Consider the following 23,500-nt stretch of genomic DNA (forward strand, 5'->3'; position numbering starts at 1 on the left):
TCGTTGCATGTTTTAAATAAGTTGTATCTCCTGTAATATCTACAGTGACTCCCATTAATATTGGGACAGTACATACAGAAGTTAAAAATTGACGAAAATTAAAAGTGGCACCCATTTATTCAAATTTTTATAAATTCATTTCATTTTATAATTACTATTAATTAAATAAAAACTATTTAAATAATTACATAAAAATGTTTTGGTAGATTAAAAAATATATATATTATAATAAGTGCAAATTCTACCTCTCATAAGTATTGGGACACTATTATAATTTATAGTTTGTCCAAGGTTTTGCCCGAATATTTATACAATTTGTAAATATTTACCTTAAGCATATATTCAATATGAAATTAATAATTAAATTAGTTTATATAAATCAAGCCAGGTGTAACATGTCGCGCAAAAATACAAATACAACGATTGAACAAAGAAAAATTGTAATTTCTTCGCACAAAGACAATAAAAAGTGTTAGAGAGACAGAAAAACTGATCGGACCTAAAACATCTACTGCGAGGAACATCATTCAGCGTTACCAAAAAGAAAAAAGAATTGTTTCAACCCCACAAAAAGGCCGTCCTCAACTGCTCTCTGAGAGAGAGCAGCAGAGAGCAGCGTTATATATTAAAAGAATTAGAAAAGATCACCGACTTAGTGCTCCAAAACTTCAATGTGAAATTTTTGACATGTTTAGAAAGCAAAAAAGGGGCAGAAACTGTTCGGAGAGTGCTAAGAAAACTCGACTATCATGGTAGAGTAGCCTGGAAGAATCCTTTTGTCAGTAAGATAAACCGTGTTAAGAGAGTGAAATTTGCCGAAAAATGTTTTAATGGAAATAGTGACTTTTGGAATGATATACTTTAGAGATGAATCAAAATTTAATGTTTTTCAGTCAGATGGAAGGGTTATGGTCTGGAGGAAAGCGAATGCTGAGCTCGAAAAGAAGAATTTACAGCCAACATTAAAGGGTTTTAAAGCTCCACCTCCGGGTGGAGGTGGGTCAGTTATGGTTTGGGGCTGGATGTCCGCATCAGGATTTGGAGAATTAGCGTTTATTGATGGAATGTTGGACAAAATGGTTTATAGTAATATATTAAAAAATAATTTGGAAAAAGTGCCAAAAAATTGGGTATTTTAGGGTCTTTTAAATTCTACCAAGATAACGACCCCAAACCTACGGCTTGGGTGATACGTCAGTGACTGTTATATAATTGCCGAAAAGTTTTCCAAACCTCTCCGCAGTCTCCAGGTCTTAATCCCATTGAACATTTATGGCAATATTTAGCTAGTGCTTTAAGTAAACGAGTAATATCTAACAAAAATGAATTAAAACGATGTTTCCTGGAAGAATAGGAAAAAAACACCACCTGAATTAACCAAAAACTTGTTTCACCTATGCCTGATCGTTTGAGGGCTATTGTAAGTCAAAAAGCAATTATTAAATTATTACCAACCAAGTATTAAATAGTAGGAGATTTTTAATATTGAACGTTTAAACACTAGCACTTCTGGTGTCCCAATATTTTTGAGAGCTTTATTTTACACTTTTTCAAAAAGTACTACCTAACAGTTTGGAATTTCATCGATTTATACTTATATATAATTTCCACAGATGTTGCTAATGTAATTTAAAAAAAAAAAATCCAAACTTTTGTATGTTGTTTTCATTTTCCTTTTAAATCATTTTGTAATAGGTGTCCCAATATTAATGGGAGTCACTGTATTATCATTAAAGTACCTCATCTCGATACCATAAGCAAGAATATCAGATTTCGACATCCACCTTGTTACATGAGAAATGTAAATATATTATTATTATCCTTTCAAATGATGCTGGAAGCTTAAATATAACCGTACTGAACTCTTGTTTAGGATTGGTTTATTGACAAATAGGTTGCCAGGTTGAAAAATTTAACCTATTAGTACAAGGAGATGCAATTTTATTCTATTTTTTAAGCTTAGGGAAAATTATTATCAAAAAGGAAAATACAGAAAAAAAAAAAAGATGTATTTCTGAGGCATTCTGGAGGTGCACGTACAGTCATTAGATAACCTGCTTTCTAACAGTAAAAAGAAATGAAATAAACCGTAAACAAGACTGAGAAGATTCAAGTTGAAGATGAAAAGAAACAAGTAAAAAAATAATAAAAATGATGTTCCCAAGGAATTGTGTAAGTGGAGAAATTCAGAATTCAGAGAAGTAGTCGAGGAAGTGGAAAATAATGAATTTGAGAGCTTCAGAAGTAAAGGAATAAAAGAAGGAAATTGAAAACAAGAAACAATATTCCATTGCAGTGGCTCAAGTGGTTCTTACAGTTGGAAATAATGAAGTCAAAGAAATAGCAGCTAAAGGTTAGGTTAGGTTGAAAATAAAGTTGAAGTACGAGGATGGTAAAAATATAATCAAAGAAAAACAAACTGGCAATGTATTAAAGTTAAAACTTGAATTCAATGTTGAAAATAATTTTAAAAATGATTGATAATTCATGAATATAAAATATAGGTATGTGCCGCTTATTTTGAAAGTGGGGCAAGTCCATTTTTGAAAAAAATAAAGATAATGGTAATTATAGATAAAACTTAGTATGATCTTTTTATCTGTAAACAATTTAGAGTCAAAAAAATTCAGAATCCTAATATTTGGGAGCTGGAAGTTTTAGCTCTTAACAATATTGTAAATATGTTTAATTTGAAAATGGTGCAAGTCCATCTTAGGTTGAAATTATTTAACCGTACAGCAAAATTTAACTCCGGTTGCTGTATGGTGAAGCAAATGTGATGGTTTAACATCATGTCTGATCTATCTATCTTTGATATCGGTAATCGGTGATGGTACAATATTTCATAATAATAAGTACATCTTAATTTTTGTGTTTCGATAATAACACCAACATCGGGAAATTTTAGTACTATTTGGCTCTGAAAAACTGTAAATTGTATAACATTCGACTTATATTATCGGCTATCAAGTAAGTTGTGTTGTTTTGTGCTCGGTGTACGAAAAAAGTTTCATTATTTGAAAATTAATAACGGATTGTGGTTTATTTTATAAAAAGAAAAAATGGCTGAAACCGATTACAAAAGGTAATTATAACTCTGATGCATCTGAAAGTGAATTTGGTAGGTAACAAAAATAAAATAGAAATACTTTCTGGGTGAAATAACGCTATTTCAATAAAATCCTCATTTGCAAGTAATTTTATTATGTTTGTAGAAATAAGACCCATGAAAATCGGTAATAAAAGAAGAATCTTGGAATCAGAATCTGAATACGAAGGCAATTCGGACCAAAATGATTCAAAAAAAAGAAGAAGAATAGTTGAACTATTGATTAGTATTTTGTTTTTATTGTTAAAAAAAGACTGATACGACTGAAATATTATCCATTTAAATCAACGATTACAATAATTCATTAATTTTGAAAGTGAGGAAAGTCCATTTAGTTATAATAAAACCTTTATTTTTCTTAGCCAGCACTATAAACACTATTACATTATGTAGGAATTGAAATATAAAAATATATTGTCGTATTTAGTTTTAAAGGGAACATATGATTAAAAATTTCGAGGACCATATGTTTCCTGATTATTGTATTTATTCTAAAATATGAGTAATAAAAAGTTTCTAACAAATTCTTGATTACGTATTTACCATATTGGCGACGAGGATCAAAATGCCTAAATCAAGAAAAAGCCGAGACCTGATGGAGCAAGAGGAATTGGATGGGATGGGGGAGTTGCAGAAGAAAATGGAGAGATTTTCTTTTGACCCATTTGACCGGACAAAGGTGAGTCTAGAAAAATATTTAGACCAGTTTGAAAGAAGATGCAAGGTGAAGGGCCTTGGAGGTACGTGTATGGCCCGCAGAGAAATAAGAAAACAACTATTACTGGCCTATGTGGGTGCAGAGAACCTAGGAGCAGTAAAAAATTCACTTATACCCAAGCAGCTGGATAGTTGTGACTATTCAGATATCCTAGGTGCACTGCAAGCTTTGTATAAGCCAGAAAAAACTATTTTTACAGCCAGGATTGATTTTGAACAGGCAGTTAGAAGTGAGGAAGAGTCACTTACTGCATTCTTAAGCAGGTTAAAATCACTGAGTGCAGATTGTAAATATGGATCTAGCTTAGACGAGAGGTTACGAGACAGATTTTTAGGGGGTGTCAGGCTAAGTAAGCTAGAGAAAGAAGCTCGCATGAGGTGGCCAGATGGACAAGACTCTTCAGGAGAACCAGTGAAATTAGAGCAGGTATACCAGTTGGCTAGAGCTATGGAAAGAGTAACTGAGGAATTAAAACAGGAAGAAATGGAAAGGAAGATCTGGAAACAAAAAAGATACCACGATCTAAGTATCCAAAAAAGGGAATTTATAGAGGGACAAGAGGTTTGGATAAAGAATGAATTAGGGAAAGGATGGAAACCGGGTATGATTAACTGCAGGACTGGAGAGTTATCATATCTAGTCATGTCAGAAGGTGAACTTAAGAGAAAGCATGCGGACCAATTAAGGGCAAGGATAGGTGCTACTGCACCAGAAAAGGAAGAGGAGGAAGAGATGAGCTGAAGATGGAGAGGTAGATAGCTAAGTAAAGCGGGGAGAAATGTAGGAATTGAAATATAAAAATATATATATATATATATATATTTTTTTTTTTTTTTTTTTTTTGGCGCATCAACAGCTGAAGTCATTAGCGCCCGGAGCTTTTTCCAGTGCACTGCCGGCCTCCGGACAGTGTTCTCTCGTTACAGATAACACTGTCCATCACCGGACAGTGAGCTGTAAGAAGCTCCTAGGAAGAGAAAATCTAAGGGTCAGCTGCTGGATTCGAACCCGGGACCTCCGCGTGGGAGTCCAGTATGCTAACCTCATAGCTAATCCCTTCCCTAAATATATTGTCGTATTTAGTTTTAAAGGAAACATATGATTAAAAATTTCGAGGACCATATGTTTCCAGATTGTATTTATTCTAAAATATGAGTAATAAAAAGTTTCTAACAAATTCTTGATTACGTATTTACTATACATTACAATACCACAAAATACAAAAAAATATGTCTATTAATATTTACCAATATTTTTAAATTTATTGAACCGAAAAACCTTAAAATAGCTCGAAATAACAAAAAAATGGACTTGCCCCACTTTCAAAATAAACGGCACATATGTAGTATAAGATAAGAATAAACAGAAGATGGAATTGGTATTGGCCGAAAAAGATGCGAAGGAAATATTGTAAGTTGCAGATTAATATGAGTTAATTTAGCTAGATTGGTTGTAAGCAGGATTGATTCTATTAAACTTACTTGATTGGATTAAACAGGATTGAAGTTATTGGAATGGACAATTTGTTGCATTTTATGTAGAAATTAGGCATTTCAGATAAAATGAAATGAATCCATAATTAGCCGGTAATAATTGTGATTGACACTCTTACTTGTCAAATTATAAATACACTTTTAGTATTAAAAACAGGGTTTGGCCAGTGCAAAATCAATTACAAAACTGTTTGGTAGAAAGTTTTAGAACCTTAACTAAACAGACAGAAACTTTGATGGCTAATTTCTTGGAAGTTTTCTGAATGACAACTTTGCAACGTTTCATGTTTGTGGTTAGTTTTAGAAACCTGGACCATTGATTACTTCCTTCAAGATGTTTGTTTAGTTTCTCACCGTGAAAGGGCAAGAAGTTTGATGACTCTCAACTTTACAACAAGTTGGTAGAAAGAAAAGATTTGCTGTCTCTACTTTTTTCGACAGCCTAATAATCTGAAAATCAATTTAAATTCACGCAAAATATATGTACTAGATATAAATTGGTAGACTATTTCCATTAGGTTATTAATTAATTTTTACTTTATCTTAGCTAGCCTACGTCAGGGGCGCCACGGTAGCCGAGCGGTTTAAGGCGTGACCTGCAATGCTAATATGTATTGAGGTAGCAGGTTCAATTCCCAGTCTCAGAGGCTTTGGACTTTTATTTAATGTTTATTATGGCTACTTTTATAGTAAAGTATGATTGTTTAGTCGCCTTCGTCCATTATTAAATGTGAATTGGTAGTACGAAGTGATTGTCCACCTAAAAAACAAGCAATTATAGTCGAGCCTAAAAGGATACTCTCATTAGCGACCACCTCCATTTACGGGGCAGTTTTTGGATTTCCCCGTTTTACCCCTATACACTTTCTATATAAAAGAACCTCCGTCTAACGGTCACTCTACATAACGACCGCGGACATTGATTTTGGGGAACGGTTTAAATGTTTCACCCACCCACCAACGACCACCTTATTATTAAAAGTTCGTTTGACGCGGTGATCAAAATAATTATCCCCTCTCAAGTTTTTGTTTTTTTTTCTGTTTTTTCCTAAAGTTTCCTGTATAAGCTCCATACATCTTGTACCATTTTAATCATTTTTCAATATTACTTTGGACGAACAATATTTCTTTTTTCTGATATGTCTCTCAAAAGAAAGTGGTTAACTCTAGAAGAGAAAATAAATGTGTTGGAAGATTTTGCGAAAACCAAATCGAGCCATCGTCAACTTGCCGAAAGGTTTGTTCTATTTTTCTAATAGTAGATGATAGTATGATTGATAATTTTACCATAAATTATTATTGTTATGAATAAATGTGATGATTATTATAAAAATTGTTATATGCATATCATGTAGCTAAATAATTATGCAATTATGAACATTTTTAAATCTATTAATAATAAACAATTTTTTAAATAGATTTTTGGAAAAAAAAAACCATATTTTTTCATTCTGAAACTTGCCTACCTCCTTCTGACGGCCACCTCCAAATAGCGGCCATTTTGCTTTCACCCCGCCAGTGTCCGTTATTGAGAGGTTCGACTGTACTTCACATTTACTGCAATTATGCAGATATTTTTAGTTTTAATATTTCACAAAAAATAGACTCTGTGAACCACGCCAAATTGTGGTTTAAATTATCTCAAATTGGTGTTAGCGCTAAGCTGGTTGGATTTCTTAGGAGTATGTATGATAGAGCCTCTTTTGTAATTTCGGATGGTGCCTCTCTCTCTAATGAGATGGGTGTTACTCAGGGGGTGCTACAGGGCGAGTTATTGAGTCCACTACTGTTTTCGCTCTTTTCAGCCAACATTGTAGATTATTTCGTTGATCATGGTGCTCGAGGTGTAAATATCAGCTCACCCAGAGATCTTATAATGGTTCTTTATGCAGATGACCTGTGTATATTGTCTTCTTCTTGGCTAGAAATGCAGACTAATCTCAGAATCTTAGAAAGTTACTGTAATGAGAATTCTCTTTCTGTAAATACCAAGAAAACTGTGCTGGTTCCCTTCCATAAAGGTGGAAGACTTCCGAAATTTCCCAAGTTTTATTATGGTCGGGAGAGTATATCTGTAGAGAGCTCTTTTGTATACTTGGGTGTCCCACTCTATGCTTCTGGCAAATTCTCTCAGGCTGGTAAGTGGTTTTTACAGAAAAGTATTGCAGCCAACTCTGTGGTCTACAGATTATTAAGTACCAGTAAATCAGATGTTTGGAGCACCAAATGCTATCTGTATAAATCTCTCTCTGAGAGTGTTTTGCTATATAGTGCCGAAATTTGGGGCTCTCAGTGTTTGGATATCCTCAAAAGGAGCCAAATCTTGTTCTTTAAATCCCTTCTACAGCTTTCCCCCAGTACTCCAAACTCGTACATAAGACTTGAAACAGGAATGGTGCATGTAAAATACAATGTTTTCAAGAGAATGTTGAAATGGTGGGAAAAATTGCTACTCATGCCGGATAGCTGCATTCCTAGAATTTGCTATCTGAGATTGCATCAACTAGCTAATTTCTCTTCAATACCTTTCAATTGGGTATCTGAATTTAAATCGTTTTTTTATCTCATTGGAGCTGAGGATGTGTGGCTTAAGCAAGATGTTTCTTTTCTGCGAAAAAGCAGATGTGATGTACTTGCCAAGCTGAAAAACCACTTATCTTCAATTGATGTTGACCTTGTTTTAAATAGTCGATATAATTTATATTATAGAAATATTAGCTCCTTTGGATCTGGAGAAAGTTATCTCAATTTGAAGTGCCATATCAACAAATTAAGGTTGATGGCTCAGATAAGACTGGCTTGTAAAAAGTGCTCTAAGGTATCATGTGGTGATATGCGCTACAAATTTTCTCCAGAGAGTTACTGTCTGCTTTGTGATTCACAACAGTTCGATACATTGTCTCATTTCTTTTTAGATTGCCCAGAACTTAATCACCTCAGAACTAAATACATTTCCTGTTTCATAAATGATTCTATGACTGCAACTGGAAAAATTGAAAATTTATTGAACACTTTGGCCTTAAGTAAAATGAATAACCTCTTCTTGTTTACAGTGAATGCTCTCAAACTTAAGTGTTAATATGTTTTTTGTGCCTGTATATAATGTCATTTAACATATATTTGTGTATATGCATAAACTTACTTTTTCCTTTTTTAGGCGGTTTATGTATTTTTTTTTGTGGCTTTGAGTTTTCATCTTTTCCTCCCCGTTTCATATCTATTTTCTAAGTTCATGAATATTATTATGTTTTAATTTTTGTGCAATTTCTTTTTTTTTATTATTATTATTTTGTTAGTTTGTTTATTTCCAAATTAATCAAATCTACTTAATTTCGATTTTATTAGATATCAAGTGTTCTACTTTTGTTTGTATTTTCTGTATTTTTTAAGCAGTTACTTTAATTTTGTATGTTTTATTATTATATTGTACATGCGCTGTTCGCATTCCATTATTTATTTTCAATACTTTGAGTTCAGCATTATTGTAATCACAAATACATACAACTCCTTGCTTGTAAAGTGTAAACTTAAAAAGCAATAAATATTATTATTATTATTATTATTTCACAAAAAATAAACTTTTTGAGTTTCTCGAAACCGGTTTTACTTATTTTAGCGCGAATTAAGAGTAATGTACGATTCCACCACCTGTGAAATAATTTAATATTTTAATTTTAACTTTAATTTAATAACAGATTTGATTAAATCTAAGCTAATCATGGCTAATAATTTAAGAATACGTAGATAGTAGATATTATTTAAATAATTTTTATTCGATAAAAAAATTGTTAAGGCGTATTATTTTTGGGAAATGATGAATAATAATTAAATATGTGTTAAGATTCGTATAGAAAGATAATCCCTAACTTAGAACCGTAAGAATTATATGATCAGAGAAATACGAACGTAAGTTCACATCTCATTTTTCCCTTTAGCTGCTATTTATTTTTAGTCACAAGATATATGGTAAAATGTTGCTAATTTTGTTACATAGAATACCATAATTGCTATCAAATAATTTCTGCGAGTAAATTCTATAGTCTGTTACATCATTTATGTTCCTAAAGTACTTATCTAATATTCCGTCAATTTTAGATAATTACTCAATATCTCATAAATAATATCCAGTTATTGTTTTGAAGGACTTAAACTAAACTATACGTGCCCAAGTGTTGCGTAAATTCTGAAGATGGTTCAATCTAGCGATTAACAAAGCGAGGTTAAGTCACATTAGTTAATTCACTGATCTACAAACAAAGGATAACTTAGGCAAACTAGTTAGAAGGAGTTGATCAATGCTCTCTCATCCAGTTACTATATTACCTGATTTAATAGGCATTTGTTAATGATAATGATCTGTAATTATTTGTTAAATTTATTACTGGATCTACAGTTACGTAAAGATAGTTTCAGTGTTAAAATATTACGATTTGGTGAACTGTAAATGAGCAAACAAGTATAAATGTTTCGTCATGAGTGATGTACGAGCCATGACTTTTTAAAGTAAGTACCGTTTTGAAATAAAAGAAAAATAAGTATACTTTTCTTACAAATTTTAGTTTTACACTGGCTGTACCTGGCCACGCTTTGCTGTAGCCAGGTACAGCCATTGTGTCTGATTAAATGGAACCATTTCGGACGACGCAAGAGCTGAGGCTATGTCATTTTGGGAGCAAATTGCTGCCAGAATCAATCTAATTAGGAACGTTTTATCAGTTCCTTCTGGCGCATCTAAGAAGAAGATTTCTCCAGCACTACTGATGACAGTTTGCATTATTTGATCGTAAATGCGTTTTTGTTCAAGCGTTAGCGTAGGAATTGCACATTCTATCACCCGTGTTGTAATTTTCAACACGCAATTCTATATCGAACGAAGCAGTAGAAGATCGATTCGGTGGTGGTATTCCCAAAAGCAAAAAATCTTCAATCATTATCAAAGTTTTGTTGTAGAATTCTGCTGTGAAATCCATGTTCGGTATTTGAATATTCCTTGCGTATTTGATGGAATATATCTTCAGCCATGTGCGATTCATATTTCTCTCATAACTATGTTAGAGATTAAAGGCGAGCAGGCGGTCAATATGATTGTAAAACAATGCACGAATTTGATTTGGATGTGACGTGTTGTACGCGTCCATTAATGCATACATCCCAGTGCCCGTCTCGTTTTCCAAATAAATTCATAGTATGACAATGCACTGCGGAATGTGGCATATGTAACGCCGTTTGGTAATTCTCAACCGCTGGAAAACGTTGGACCGGGCACATTTTTACCAACACAGCATGCGACGAAAGAAGCTTGACTCATCTTGATTGGGATGTGCACGGTGTACAGTCTGGCTATCGTACTTTTTTTAAATTTGCCAGGCTGTCCGTCAACTCGTCTCGTCGTTTGCGTCGTTCAAATCATTTTCTTTTCGAATTCCATGTGTAATATGTAGGCACTTCCGAAAACAGTACTGTTTTCGCACTGTAAACGCGTCATTTTGACATAACGTGAAGAAAGTAGTTAAAGTTGTAGCCGGTTGATTCAGGGCTATTAGTTGCACATTAAAATCTATGAACATTCAATTTAACAATGCAATCGGAAACATTGAAATGGAATCGTAGACACTGTGGTCCTTTTTGACTAGTTCCTATACTTCGTTGTTTATTTTCTAATAAAATAAGATAAACACTATTTCTGTTGAAGATTTGAAATAAAAAATAAGAACAATTACATCCGGCAGTTCATTGAGAAAAAGATAAAAAGGGCACCAATGTCCTCAGATGTTGACCCGCCTTAAATTGAAAAAAAATTTAAAAAAGGACGATTGCAATACTTCATGTTAGTTACTAAAGACCTTTATTTTTAAGCATCTAATTAGCTGCATTAGATTCAAGTGTTTTCTGGTAAAAATATAGAAGAGAAAGTTTAATCAGATGAATTATTGGTTGACAGATGATTTTATGCAATCGATAAGGTTATCTTTCAGTGTGCTAAGTTTTGCATTATTTTTCAACTGCATATTCTTTTATTGTTAATAATTCTTTATTCTCGAATATCGTTTTTTATTTTTTGGACAAATATAACGTTGTTAAACAATTCTGCAGCATAACTTTTTATTTTTCTTTATTTATTAGTTTAAATCGTGAATTTAAGATAAACATATTCATTTTAACTTAAGTATTAATGAAAACCCTAGATTTTGAAAAGTTCTCTATAAATTTTTAGCTATTATTTTCATATATAGACATTGCTAATTTGGAAGCAACTTCAATATGCAAATATGAGGGCATAAACATTGATTGTATCGCAATTAGCACTGTGCCAGATGTGGCATAACGACATGGTACTATGCGGGTGTTCCTGGATAATAAAGACATTATACAATGACTTTTAGATCTTCATTATGGAGATTATAATTTGGTATAATTTATTCTGGGGCTTAATTTGTACCAAACTTTTATTTAGGTAGACAAATAGGTACAAAAATTTTTTATATTGTTTCCAAATAATTTTAATTAGTAAGGTTTAAAGCTGGGATGGCGAACCTTTTGGAGACGTGGGTCAAATTTTGTTCATTTTTTTTTAGTACTAGCTCTTGGGACACCACTAATGCCAATTTGCACTAGAATTAAGTTTACAAATTTTAAACTGAATATTTTCAAAACTAAACATCTTTAAAATTCAGTTGACTTAACGGGTAAAACGGGACGAAACAAGTGCTATGGAAGTCTCTTTTTACAAACATAACTGAACAAAACTTTACAAAAGTGTGTTTTATCTGAAGAAAAATCTAAATATGGTTATTTGCTTTGGGTTGTCGATTTTTTTTTAACAAACAAAATATGAGTAAAATTATACATTTTATTTGATATTTTGTAAACACTTTTGTGTTTATTTCAAATACTACAAAAAGCATTTGTCGTCATTTGCGTTTTAGAACTGTAATGATCCAAACTAAAAGTTATAGATAGCATTTAAATTGCTTTTGTGTTAATGCGTGATTGAAAAAAAAAAAATACAGATAGAATATAAATTATCCACACAATTAGAAAATCTAAATCAACCCGCGTAAATAAACAAAATGGTTGTCTAGCAATTGTGGGTCAGTAAAAAAGCTTGCGCGGGTCATTGTGTCATTGTCTGACCCGCGGGTCATAGGTTCGCCATCACTGGTTTAAAGTATCCTTACTCAACGTAATTTGTTTTTGGTTCTTGAAAAATTATTTCGGGCTTATAAAACCATTGATTGAGGAAAACCTAATATCATTGTGTGAAAATAAATAGAGATATTTTGAGAAAAAAAAATAATAATAAAAAGGTTACCTTTTCAGTCTAAAAATTTAAAATAAACTTAAATTATACACAGTCTGGTTAATATTAATCAACAAGTGTGATGAAAATAAATTTTCCTCCCTCAAATACAAAAATATATCTACTGGAAATTAGATGAAAACATTTTATCCTGGTCAAAGGAATCAGAATAAAAATCTTTACCAATAGTGTGAAAAACGATATAACTCGTCTCTTCTACAGTATGAGAACAATATAACCAAAGAGATTTTTTCCCAGCTAACAAATCGAATTATACTTTCCAATTTTGGAAAGTGGCCTTGTTGGAAAATTGTTCTTTATTAGAACTGAAACCTTAGAAGGAAATAATATTTAACAGCTGTGTGAAGAAAATTAAAAATTTGAAAGCTGAAAAAGCCCTACCAACTGGTGCACCGCTATTTTGATGCACGTAGTGTACTGCATATTTATATAACAAATCCCAAAAATGTAAGATTTGAATTAGACATGCCAAAAAAGGAACATATATAACACGGAGTTGGGATAGAGAGAAATAAACGCGAAAGAGCTAGCAAACGTTCATAATGTCACGTGCAAGAAATATTACCTCGAAGGTATTTGCTGATAAACCTGAAATGAGAAATACTTTCTAGCCCCTGTCATACAAATACAATATAATATAAAACTTTCCCAGCTAAATACATACATAGAATATTGTTATATGCAAACTGTACATAAACAGTACTAAAGTTCTGTTTTTTTTTGTAATAATTAATGTAGTAAATCATTCTCAAACTGTTCTTTAATGAAATTTATATATATTTTTTAATTACTGTTCCCACTTGATGTAAACATCATTAAAATATTTTTTCCCTTCTCACCTTTCTGTAAATTTAAACAAAGTAACAGACTCCGCAAGCACAAAATAATATACAAATATTATTAATAATTAGAACAAGACGTAGAATAAAACATTTGGAACAGCTAGAGCTTCTATTTTCGAATCATCATTATTCTAAATTTAAGTCTAGGTCTAGAATTGAGTTTTCGAACTAGAAACTTAGTCATTATCAATACGAGGGTCGTTTGAGAAGTCCGTGCAAAGTCAGAGAGATAGCACCACTGGCGCGTATCGAGGTTATGTTTAGTTAGTAGCATCTCTTGGAAGAACACACACCAAGTTTCAGCCAGATCGGTCTATTTCTTTGTGTTTGGCATTCGTTTGAATCGAGGAAGTCGAGTGATTTTCAAAAAATGGACGAAAAAGAATTTCGTGTGTTGATTAAACACTACTTTATGAAAGGCGAAAACGCCTCAGGAGACTAAAGAGAAGCTTGATAAACATTATGGTGACTCTGCACCTTCGATTAGAACAGTTTATAAGTGGTTTCAAAATTTTCGGAGTGGCCATATGGGCACAGGTGACGCTGAACGTTCTGGACGACCTGTTGAGGTTACTACTCCAGAAATCATTGATAAAATCCATGATATGGTGATGGATGACAGAAGAGTGAAGGTGCGTGAGATTGCTAGTGCTGTGGGCATCTCGAATGAACGGGTACATAATATTTTGCATCAACATTTGGACATGACAAAGCTATCCGCAAGATGGGTGCCGCGATTGCTCACGCTTGACCAAAAACGAAATCGTGTGAAGTGTAGCAAGGACGGTTTGCAGCTGTTCCAGAAGAATCCGCAGGACTTTAAGCGTCGTTTCGTCACTGTGGATGAAACATAGATACTTCACTACACTCCTGAGACCAAAGAACAATCTAAACAATGGGTTACCAAGGGGGAATCTGCGCCAAAAAAGGCGAAGACCGTTCCTTCGGCCGGAAAGATTATGGCGACTGTCTTTTGGGATTCGCAAGGAATAATCCTCATCGACTATCTGGAAATGGGTAAAACTATTACAGGTGCATATTATTCATCGTTATTGGACCGTTTGAAAACCGAGCTGCAAGAAAAACGCCCACGATTGGCCCACAAAAAAGTCCTTTTCCATCACGACAACCCACCAGCTCACACCTCAGCAGTTGTGGTCGCAAAATTAATGGAAATAGGGTTCCAACTCGTTTCACATCCCCCCTATTCTCCAGACTTGGCTCCCTCGGACTACTATTTGTTCCCCAATATGAAGAAATGGCTGGCGGGAAAAAGATTTTATTCAAACGAGGAGGTGATTGCAGAAACGAATGGCTATTTTTCAGACTTGGACAAATCCTATTATTCGGAAGGGATGAACAAACTAGAGCAGCGTTGGACGAAGTGTATAAGCCTAAAAGGAGACTATGTTGAAAAATAAAAAAGGTTTACCCCAAAAAATTAAGTAGTTTTTATTTTTGCTCGGACTTTTCAAACGACCCTCGTACATACACAATCAGGTACAAATAAACACCAAACTTTTATGCTAATAATGTGAAAAATATTATAAATTTATGTAAACAATACAAAACTGTTTTCAAGAAATAATCGCCTGTTCAATATCTTGGAATTTTTAAGCAAATCGAATGGTATTGCAGTACATTAGAAATAGATGCTCTGAATAGAAAGGGAGTATGCTCTGAGGAGAAGCGATTCTCAACAGTACTATTTTTGGAGGGAAAAGATGCAATATGCCGGTTGATATGGAAGGAAAAACAAGATGGTCAACACTCTGTGCCCAAGAAAAGAAACATATATATATTTTTTTTTTATGGGACCTGGAACCATTTTATGGTAAGGTAACAAGTTTCATCCTAACGTTAAGGTGGAACAGGTTTAGAAAAAAAACATTCTTTACAGCATCCTGCAAAGACCAATTAGGGGAAGGTGGGGGAATATAGCGCATCAGGTAATATCGCGCGGATGAGGTTGGAGGAAACGGTTTGTGTGAAGATAGTGCTACTACCTAGGAGTCAAAATATGAGGTAGAACAACTCAACTCCTGTCAACATATCGGCACATGTGTTGACGCTGTATGTATGAAATCAATTTTAGTCAAGTTTTATTATAGATTTTTGCATATTTTCTTTTCACGATGAGTTCTGACATAAATATTTTTCGTTTTCATTAGCTAGCTAGTTTTATTAGTAGATATCCTAGCTCTCAGTTCCAGCCAAGTCTTTCTATTTTAAACAAATTTTGTAGTTACTATAGCTTCCTTTTAGGAATGGCGCTATCCGGGGCAATATCGCGCATTAATCGCGAAAATTGTCAGCACTTCAGTTTTTTTTTAACTTCTTAAAGACTTTTCTCGGTATTCCGTAAAAGTATAGGTGTGGATCAGAAGGAACAACTGAGTCAAGAAAGTGATGGAGCTTGCAGGTTATGTAAGTAAAGTAATGCTTTTAATTTTTCTGGCGGGCTTTACGTTTAAACTACCAATTAGATGTCCACGGACAGATTCGACTAGTAAACATACTTTACTGTAAATTTCTTTTATCAACCATTAAATAAAATCTAAGGCCTAAGACCGGGAGGAATTGAACCCAGTACCACAACACATGTTAGCTTTGTAGCTCTCGCCACTAACCGCTCGGCTACCGTGGAGCCTAGGTTCTGTGGATAAACTCCAGCTACATCTCTTCACTGACCTTAGGATATTTAAAACATTGCCGACCGCACGAGTTGCAACTGAATATATTTAGTTGAATCACTATCTGAATCTTCCAAATTACTCTCTGAATTGCTTGAAATTATTCTACGAGTAGATCTATTTCCTGGTTTGATAATGTCCCCCTTCATGGATATCAAAATTGTCTTCTGAACATTCTGATGCCCAGTATCAAGATGAAATTCATTTAAAGCATCTTCAATTTCCTGGGACATTTTATTAAGGTCTTTTATTATATTACAAAGATAAATTACAAAATAGATATGGAGTTTTTATGCTCAATACAAAAAAATTGTAAGACTGGAATTGTAGATGACTATGCTATCAACTGTAATCCAATATGGCGTATATTGTTTTGAAAATTTCTTGAACCGTTTATCAGCATTATTTTTAGCAATATCTCTTTCTTTCTCATCTCCTAATTCTTTTACTCTCTATTATTTAAAAAAATATAGTGATAATATATAGCGATCAAAGGAAGAGAAGCGGCCATCAAAATATATAGCGATCAAGGAAGAGAAGCGGGTATCAAAATATATAAGTACTTAATACACTTAAAACCATGTATTCAGTACTTCATTGCATTGCATTGTCAAACGGGGAGATTTCCCCGATCGGTCATGCACTGACTTTTAACAAAATGGAGAGATTTCCCCGAGTGGTTGGCGTGTTAAGAGAAGAATATACCTTTCCTAAAAAACCTTCTCACAGTCTTGGATTGCTCAGATATCCTGGATTAATTGATGCCTCTTCTAACGACAAGTAAAATGAACAATGCAAGAACAAGGTTTAAAAGTAGAACTAGTTAGTTGTGGCTATGCGTTGGTCTAATGAAGAAACTTTTGCCAGTTTTTACAGGTTCAGAGTTCTTTTCCATGTTAGCCAGATGGGGACAACGACCGATTTTTCTACTTTTAGATAAACTTTGTGATAACACGATTCGCTCAGGGCAAAAAAAAAGTGTTTTTACAACAAAAATGATAATCTTCGTTACTGGGGCGATTGCTGCGCCCGAAGCAATTGAAGGTAAACGGCTGGCGTGGCTAGAGTAACAGTTTTTATCTTAAATTAGTTCTTATTTTGTTATTATAATTAAAAAGTTTTGTAATTTTTTTACTTCAGCTATAATTAATTTCACATTACTTTCAGCAGCAATGTAGATTAAATCTGTTTTCTCTTCTCTGGTATTCTGTATAACGATATCACTAACCAAGAGAGTGTACCTTAATCTCCATAAAAAGCCCATTACATTCTTTATTCCGCAATTACTATTAATCTTCCTTTCAGAAATATGGTGCTAAAAAAAATGTTTATACTTTAAAAAAAAGCAACAGTTAAGCTGTGACAAGGCTTTGTTTAAAAAAGAGGTAGGATTAAACTTTAATACTGGTGAAAAAATATTATTATACTTGGTCATATTGAATTTTTAAACCTGAAAATCAAAACATTACTTTCACTCTTCCTCCTGTCTTTTACAATCTTATTCCTTTACCAGTGGTCAACATAGTCCGCTACCTTGGGCTTTACCTTGACAGAAGACTTACATGGAACCCTCTCATACTCGACTTAAGAGAACAGAACTCAACAGAGGCTTCCGACAACTGAAAAGACTACTCGACAACAGATCAAAACTCTAAACTAGACAACTAAAGACTTATTTATGTAAGTATATTAAAGCCATTCTAGGCTTATTGCACCGAACTGTGCAGGTTCAATCAAACGCTTAAATCACTGCAAAGGATCCCAGTCCTTGCAGTCTAAAATTCTTCGCTCTATAGTTTGAAGCTTCCTTTCTACGTCACCAATCCAAACCATTCACACAGACTTTGAACATTCCTTTCGTGCAACACAAGTGGCTGAAACACGATACAGAAAATTCTATCTTAACATTCAATCACATCACAATCCTACTGGTACAACATCTATCTTCCAGAACATTTTTCAGACAACACTTCCTAGACGTCTTAAAAGACAGTGTGGCCTCGCGATCTCCTCTCTGATGAAGAGAGTCAGTAGAATTTAGAATGTTTTTAGAGTGTTACCGCTGGGTAACTTCTCCACTCTGATATGTGTGAATGTTGCTTATTGTTACCATTGTTGCTTATAACTAGGGAACGGATTCGTATGTATTTACATATTTTTTTCTAGGCAATTCACAGACGTTTTTCAACTAGAAGTATTCATACTGACACTTTTTAAGCCGTTTGAGTCTACTTTTATTTCACATATTTCCACATATTTGGATGTTATCGCATATTTATACATATTTGATTAAAATAAATAAATATTTCTACATATTTAATCAAAATATGTACATAATTTTTCATATTTTTCATTTTGGGAATATTTTCATAATTGGGAGGTGGTTGACAGGAACTGTGAACCACAGACTGTAGGGCTGAGAATCACAGTGGGCAATGGTTGTTGTAATTTACACAGAATGCTGCTAAACAGTGACGGGCACTTGTTAGTTCTTTGAAGTTGTCTGACGTTGTCTGCTCTTTCAGCTCGTTCGTTGAAGTGTCCAATTCATTTCGGTCGGTCACTTAGTGTATTCTTTTTTGGGTGAAATGCCACGAACATCGGCCTCAAACAAACAACTGGTTGCTAAATATCTTCGCAAGTTTCCAGCAGAACATTTTCCTGGGAGTAAGGGAGATCTGATCAGATCAAAACTGGTAGAAGTACTGAGCAAGAACAAAGATTTCTGATATTATCAGTGGAACAGAAGTCACCTCAGAACATCGTGTACCCTTTGCAACCAACGAGATAACTTCTTTCAGCAAGGCACCTATAACATCTGTAGATGTTGAACGATCTTTTAGTCGTTACAAGTCCATCTTACGCCCAGATCGTCGTCACTTTACGTTCCAACATTTGAAATTTCATGTGGTTGCAAACAATTTCGAAGAGAGAAGTTTTCAAAATTGAAAATTTAACACATCTTTTTATAAATTGTAAAAATGTTCTTTGTTGTATAAATCATTATAACTTGTAAAAACAAATTATTTTGTTCCTAATAAATTATTATAAATTGTAAAAATGTTCTTTTCTTCAATAAATAATTATAACTTGCCCCCCCCCAAAAAAATTCCATTTTCATAAAAAAAAATGTCCATTTTACTTAAATATTCCAGAAAATATTTTAAGAAAATCACATATTTTCCACATAATTGACGAAAATAAATGCATATTTTAATTAAATATTTGGCATTTTTAAATACATAAAAATCCGTTCCTTACTTATAACTCAATGCGTTGATTGTAACTAAATAAATGATTCGCCGCTTCTATCTTAGCAGCTCCTAGATCCTGGCTGATTACTTAGGCGTATGCTATCTGTTAAATGTGTTAGATGAGCCCTATGTGCCTGCCAGTTACTCTTTTCAGGCCCAATATTACATTGTGTGCGGTATTTAAGGACGAAGTCCTTTTTTTGTAGAGCCAAGGATCTAAAGGGGATTCTCTATCTGTGCAAACTTTATTTATTTAAAGTATAATTAAACTGATTTTAGAGAATTATAGGGTAATAGTCGATATCAACTAATTTAGTTATATTTTCTATTATAATAATTTTTTGATATGGTTATTTAATTACAGGCTTTTACAACCAAAAGATTTGAAATTTCAAGAAAAAGTTGTCCAAATTTTCCCCTTAAATCAAGTTACGGGAACAAATGATTGGCAAATCTTTTAAATATTTCTTTCTTTTATAGAGAATTCATTCAATGATGTTGATTTTGTCAATATTGATGAATTTGTTTATTGCCTTTTCTTATTATTATATATATTATTATTTAAATGATTATTGAGAGCTGCATTTATTGCATTTTTAATCATTTATATGTACTAGGTCTGTAAATTAAGTAATGAGACTGATTTTTTAATAAATTTGTATTCAAAAAGAATTACAATTCTATATTGTCACCTTCAAAATAACTTCCTACTGAAGCCACACAGCGCTGGAGACGTTTCTTCCACTCCTCATAGCAGTGCTCGAACTCCGATACTGGAATAGCCTTCAGCTGGTCGGTTACAGCCGTTTAAATGTTTTCGACTGTCCCAAAATGAGTTCCCTTGAGGTGATTTTTCAACTTCGGGAAGAGAAAAAAAAGTCACAAGGACTCAAGTCAGGCGAATAAGGAGGCTGAGAAGCCACGGGAATGTTTTTACTGGCCAAAAAGCTCTGTTTATTGAAATTGCTGGGTGACAAGGAGCATTACCCGTGATGCAACACCCAACTTGTTCTTGATGTTTGGGTCTCACACGAGAATGACCCTTTTTCGAAGGACCTCTCGGTAAAAGTGTTGATTGACCGTTTGACCTACAGGTAGAAACTCTTTGTGGATATCGAAAAAAACACAAATCAGCATGCATTTGATCTTCGACTTCGGCTATCCTTGCTTTTTTTTGGGAGGGGGGGACCTTGGAGAGGTTGAAGTGTGCCACTTCATGCTCTGGCGCTTAGTTTCTGGGTCGTACTCCAAACACCCAAGACTCGTCACCTTGTTCCAGAAATCACCTCAAGGAAACTCATTTTGGGACAGTCGAAAACATTCAAACGGCTGTAACCGACCAGCTGAAGGCTATTCTAGTATCGGAGTTCGAGCACTGCTTTGAGAAGTGGAAAAACGTCTCCAGCGCTGTGTGGCTTCAGAAGGAAATTATTTTGAAGGTGACAATATTGTAACGAAGTTGACCTGGACATAGAAGAAAGGCCTAGATTGTTCTAGGGGTTGAGCGATCAAAGTCAGTAACAGGCCGCCACTGCATAAACAAAAGGGCGGTATCTACCTGTGGCAGAGAAGAAAGGCCTAGATTGTTCTAGGGGTTAAGCGACCAAAGTCGGTATCAGGACACCACTGTGTAGACAAAAGGGCCGGTCTCTACCTGAACTAGAAAGGAAAGGGCTAGATTGTTCAAGGAGTTAGTGACCTGTGTAAAAGCCAGCTAAGAGAAAGGCCTCAGTTGGGGTGGTGGCATATGTGTTTTCCCAGCCAGTGATTGACAGGTAGGAGCGAGACAGAGAGTAGGAGGAGGGCGGCCCCAGCTGAGGTGGTGGCAGTATGTTTTCTCCAGCCAATGAACGTCAGGAGGGCGTGGAAACTAATGCTCAGAGAGTTGGAGGAGGGCAGTCTCAGTTGGAGGGAGGCACGCAGTTAAAAGGAGGCAGACACAGCTGGAGAAGTCAGTTTTTACAGTTCTTAACGAGTTATTAGAGTTGTTAATCAGTTTTAATCAGTTAGTTTTGAGTGAGTCTTGGAGAGACGTTGGTTTGGAGAGACACTTTGGAAGTGACAGTTTGAGAGAGTAAGTGTTGCGGAGGGCTTCAGTGGTAGCTAGTCAGGCGGTTAGTCAGTTAGTGAGTAGAGCTTTGTTTGTGTAGCAGAGACTAGTGCAATTCGGTGCAGTGCGGACCAGTGGTCAGTCGGGGAACAGTATTGTGGCGTTACGAAGTGAGTAAGTAACAGTAAACTGTTGTGACTGTTGTAAATGGTGACTGTAATGAATAGCCTTAGTTGCTGGTAAATGTTAATGTGAGTAAAGGTAATGTGTTAATAAATCAGGTTATTACTTACAAATTTAGCGAGTTTTATTATTTTATCAAACCCACATATTATTTAATAACTAGTGGCAGGCATTAGTTGTGTAAGTAAAGTTCTTTCTTAGTAAAAGGACAAGAAAAACTTTACAATATAGAATTGTAATTCTTTTCGAATAAAAAAATTTAAAAAAATCAGTCTCATTACTTAATTACAGACCTCGTATATATAAACCTACACATGCTCTCTTTAAAAATAAATAAATGAATAAAAAATAAATCCTTACTAAAACAGTTAAAAAACTGAAGTTGAATTCTGCAATTTAAAGTAATTGAAATACCATTGTATTCTTATTTTTATTTTTTTTTAAATTCGTTACTTCAATGCAGAAGGGTACCGCAAGTGGTATTTATTCCATTTCCAGTTTGGTTGCAGTGTACAGGCGAGGAAGACCAACAGGCGAAAGTAGTAAAATTGAAAGACATCCTGATCTAATTGGTGGCTGGCAATTAACGTTCCAGAAAGCGCAATTGTACTAGGACTGAATGGCCTGAAATATTCCGAGCAGTTAGAGAAAGAAAAATAGAAAAGCATAGGAGCTTAGTAGAATTGCCAACAGTTGGGTAATTTTGAAGAGAATACAATTTTTAAAAAATAAAATATTTTCAGTATTTTTTCTCCGTTTATAGGCCATTGGGGTACCGTAAAGTGTACTAAAAAAAAAAGATGTTTGTTCTATTTTTGGTGATAAACTAAAAAAGTTACTAGAGAATGAATTTTTCTGTTAACAATTCTGAGCAATAAGTTCTCGGAGAAGGTGTTTTGAATAATACAGTATAAATAGCTATTAGATTGTTCAATGCATTCTACATAATAATATTATATATCTTCTTAGATAACTCCTAAATTTTAGAATATAATTTTTACCTCTTACAATGACAACATATGTACATAGAATCCCAACCATCTAAGTCATATACAATATACTCGTATATCTATTTTTTAATCGATTATTTAGTTACAAGCTACGCATTTATTGGGTTATAAGCAACAGGGATTACAATAACAATACACTCAGAGTGGAGAGGTTACTAAGCGGTAACATACCAATTTTACTTACTATTGATTCTCGTCATCAGAGAGGAGATCGCGAGGCCACACTGTCTTTTGAAGACGTCTAGGAAGTGTTGTCTGGAAATGTTCCTGGAAGATAGATGTAGATGCTGGAAGATTGTGATGTGATAGAATGTTAAGATGCGAGTTTTCTGTATCATGTTTCATCAACTTGTGTTGCACGAAAGGAATGTTCAAGTCTTTGTGAATGGTTTGATTTGGTGACGTAGAAAAGGAGCGTGAACTGCAGAGCGATTCTAGACTGCAATGACTGGATCCTTTGCAGAGATTTTTGAGCTTTTGGTTGAACCTCCACAGTTTGATGCCATAAGCCCAGTCTGGTTTCAATATACTTACACAAATTAGTCTTTTGTCGTCCAGAGTCAGTCTTGATCTGTTGTCTAATAGTATTCTCAGTTGTCAGAAGCGTCTGTTGAGTTCTGAGGATTTCAAGTGAAACTTCTGTCAAGATAGAGCCTAAGATAGCACACTATGACTACTTGTAAAGCAATTAGATTGTAAATGACACGAGCAAGAATGATGCGTCCTAAAATGAAGGTAATACGAATATTTTGAAATTTTTGTTTTCTCTTTCAGTTTTATACCCATTTTTCTATGGAGCTCTGAGGTAGGATTCAAGGCCTCTAGAA

General features: G+C 34.2%; 2 protein-coding genes across 10 annotated transcripts in view; one reads left to right on the forward strand and one right to left on the reverse strand.

The window, feature by feature from the left end:
* Window positions 1-23,500, reverse strand: part of LOC141447239 (vascular endothelial growth factor receptor 1-like) — a 534,132-nt gene that overhangs the window by 353,280 nt on the left and 157,352 nt on the right. The window lies entirely within an intron of this gene.
* LOC141447236 (uncharacterized) lies at window positions 2,625-22,564 on the forward strand. Of its 5 annotated transcripts, none has more exons than XM_074114552.1 (3): window positions 2,625-5,237; window positions 17,044-17,220; window positions 22,162-22,564. In XM_074114552.1, exon 1 carries the CDS (start codon window positions 3,675-3,677, stop codon window positions 4,566-4,568), a length of 894 nt encoding a protein of 297 aa, XP_073970653.1. In that variant the 5' UTR covers window positions 2,625-3,674; the 3' UTR covers window positions 4,569-5,237; window positions 17,044-17,220; window positions 22,162-22,564. The 5 variants fall into 5 exon arrangements, with proteins under 5 accessions (XP_073970653.1, XP_073970654.1, XP_073970655.1 ...); XM_074114553.1 differs by having other exon boundaries at window positions 22,173-22,564; XM_074114554.1 differs by lacking the exon at window positions 17,044-17,220.

Source organism: Rhodnius prolixus, unplaced genomic scaffold, assembly GCF_049639745.1.
Source record: "Rhodnius prolixus isolate KJV_2025 unplaced genomic scaffold, Rpr scaffold_7, whole genome shotgun sequence".
NCBI classification, from domain to species: domain Eukaryota; kingdom Metazoa; phylum Arthropoda; class Insecta; order Hemiptera; family Reduviidae; genus Rhodnius; species Rhodnius prolixus.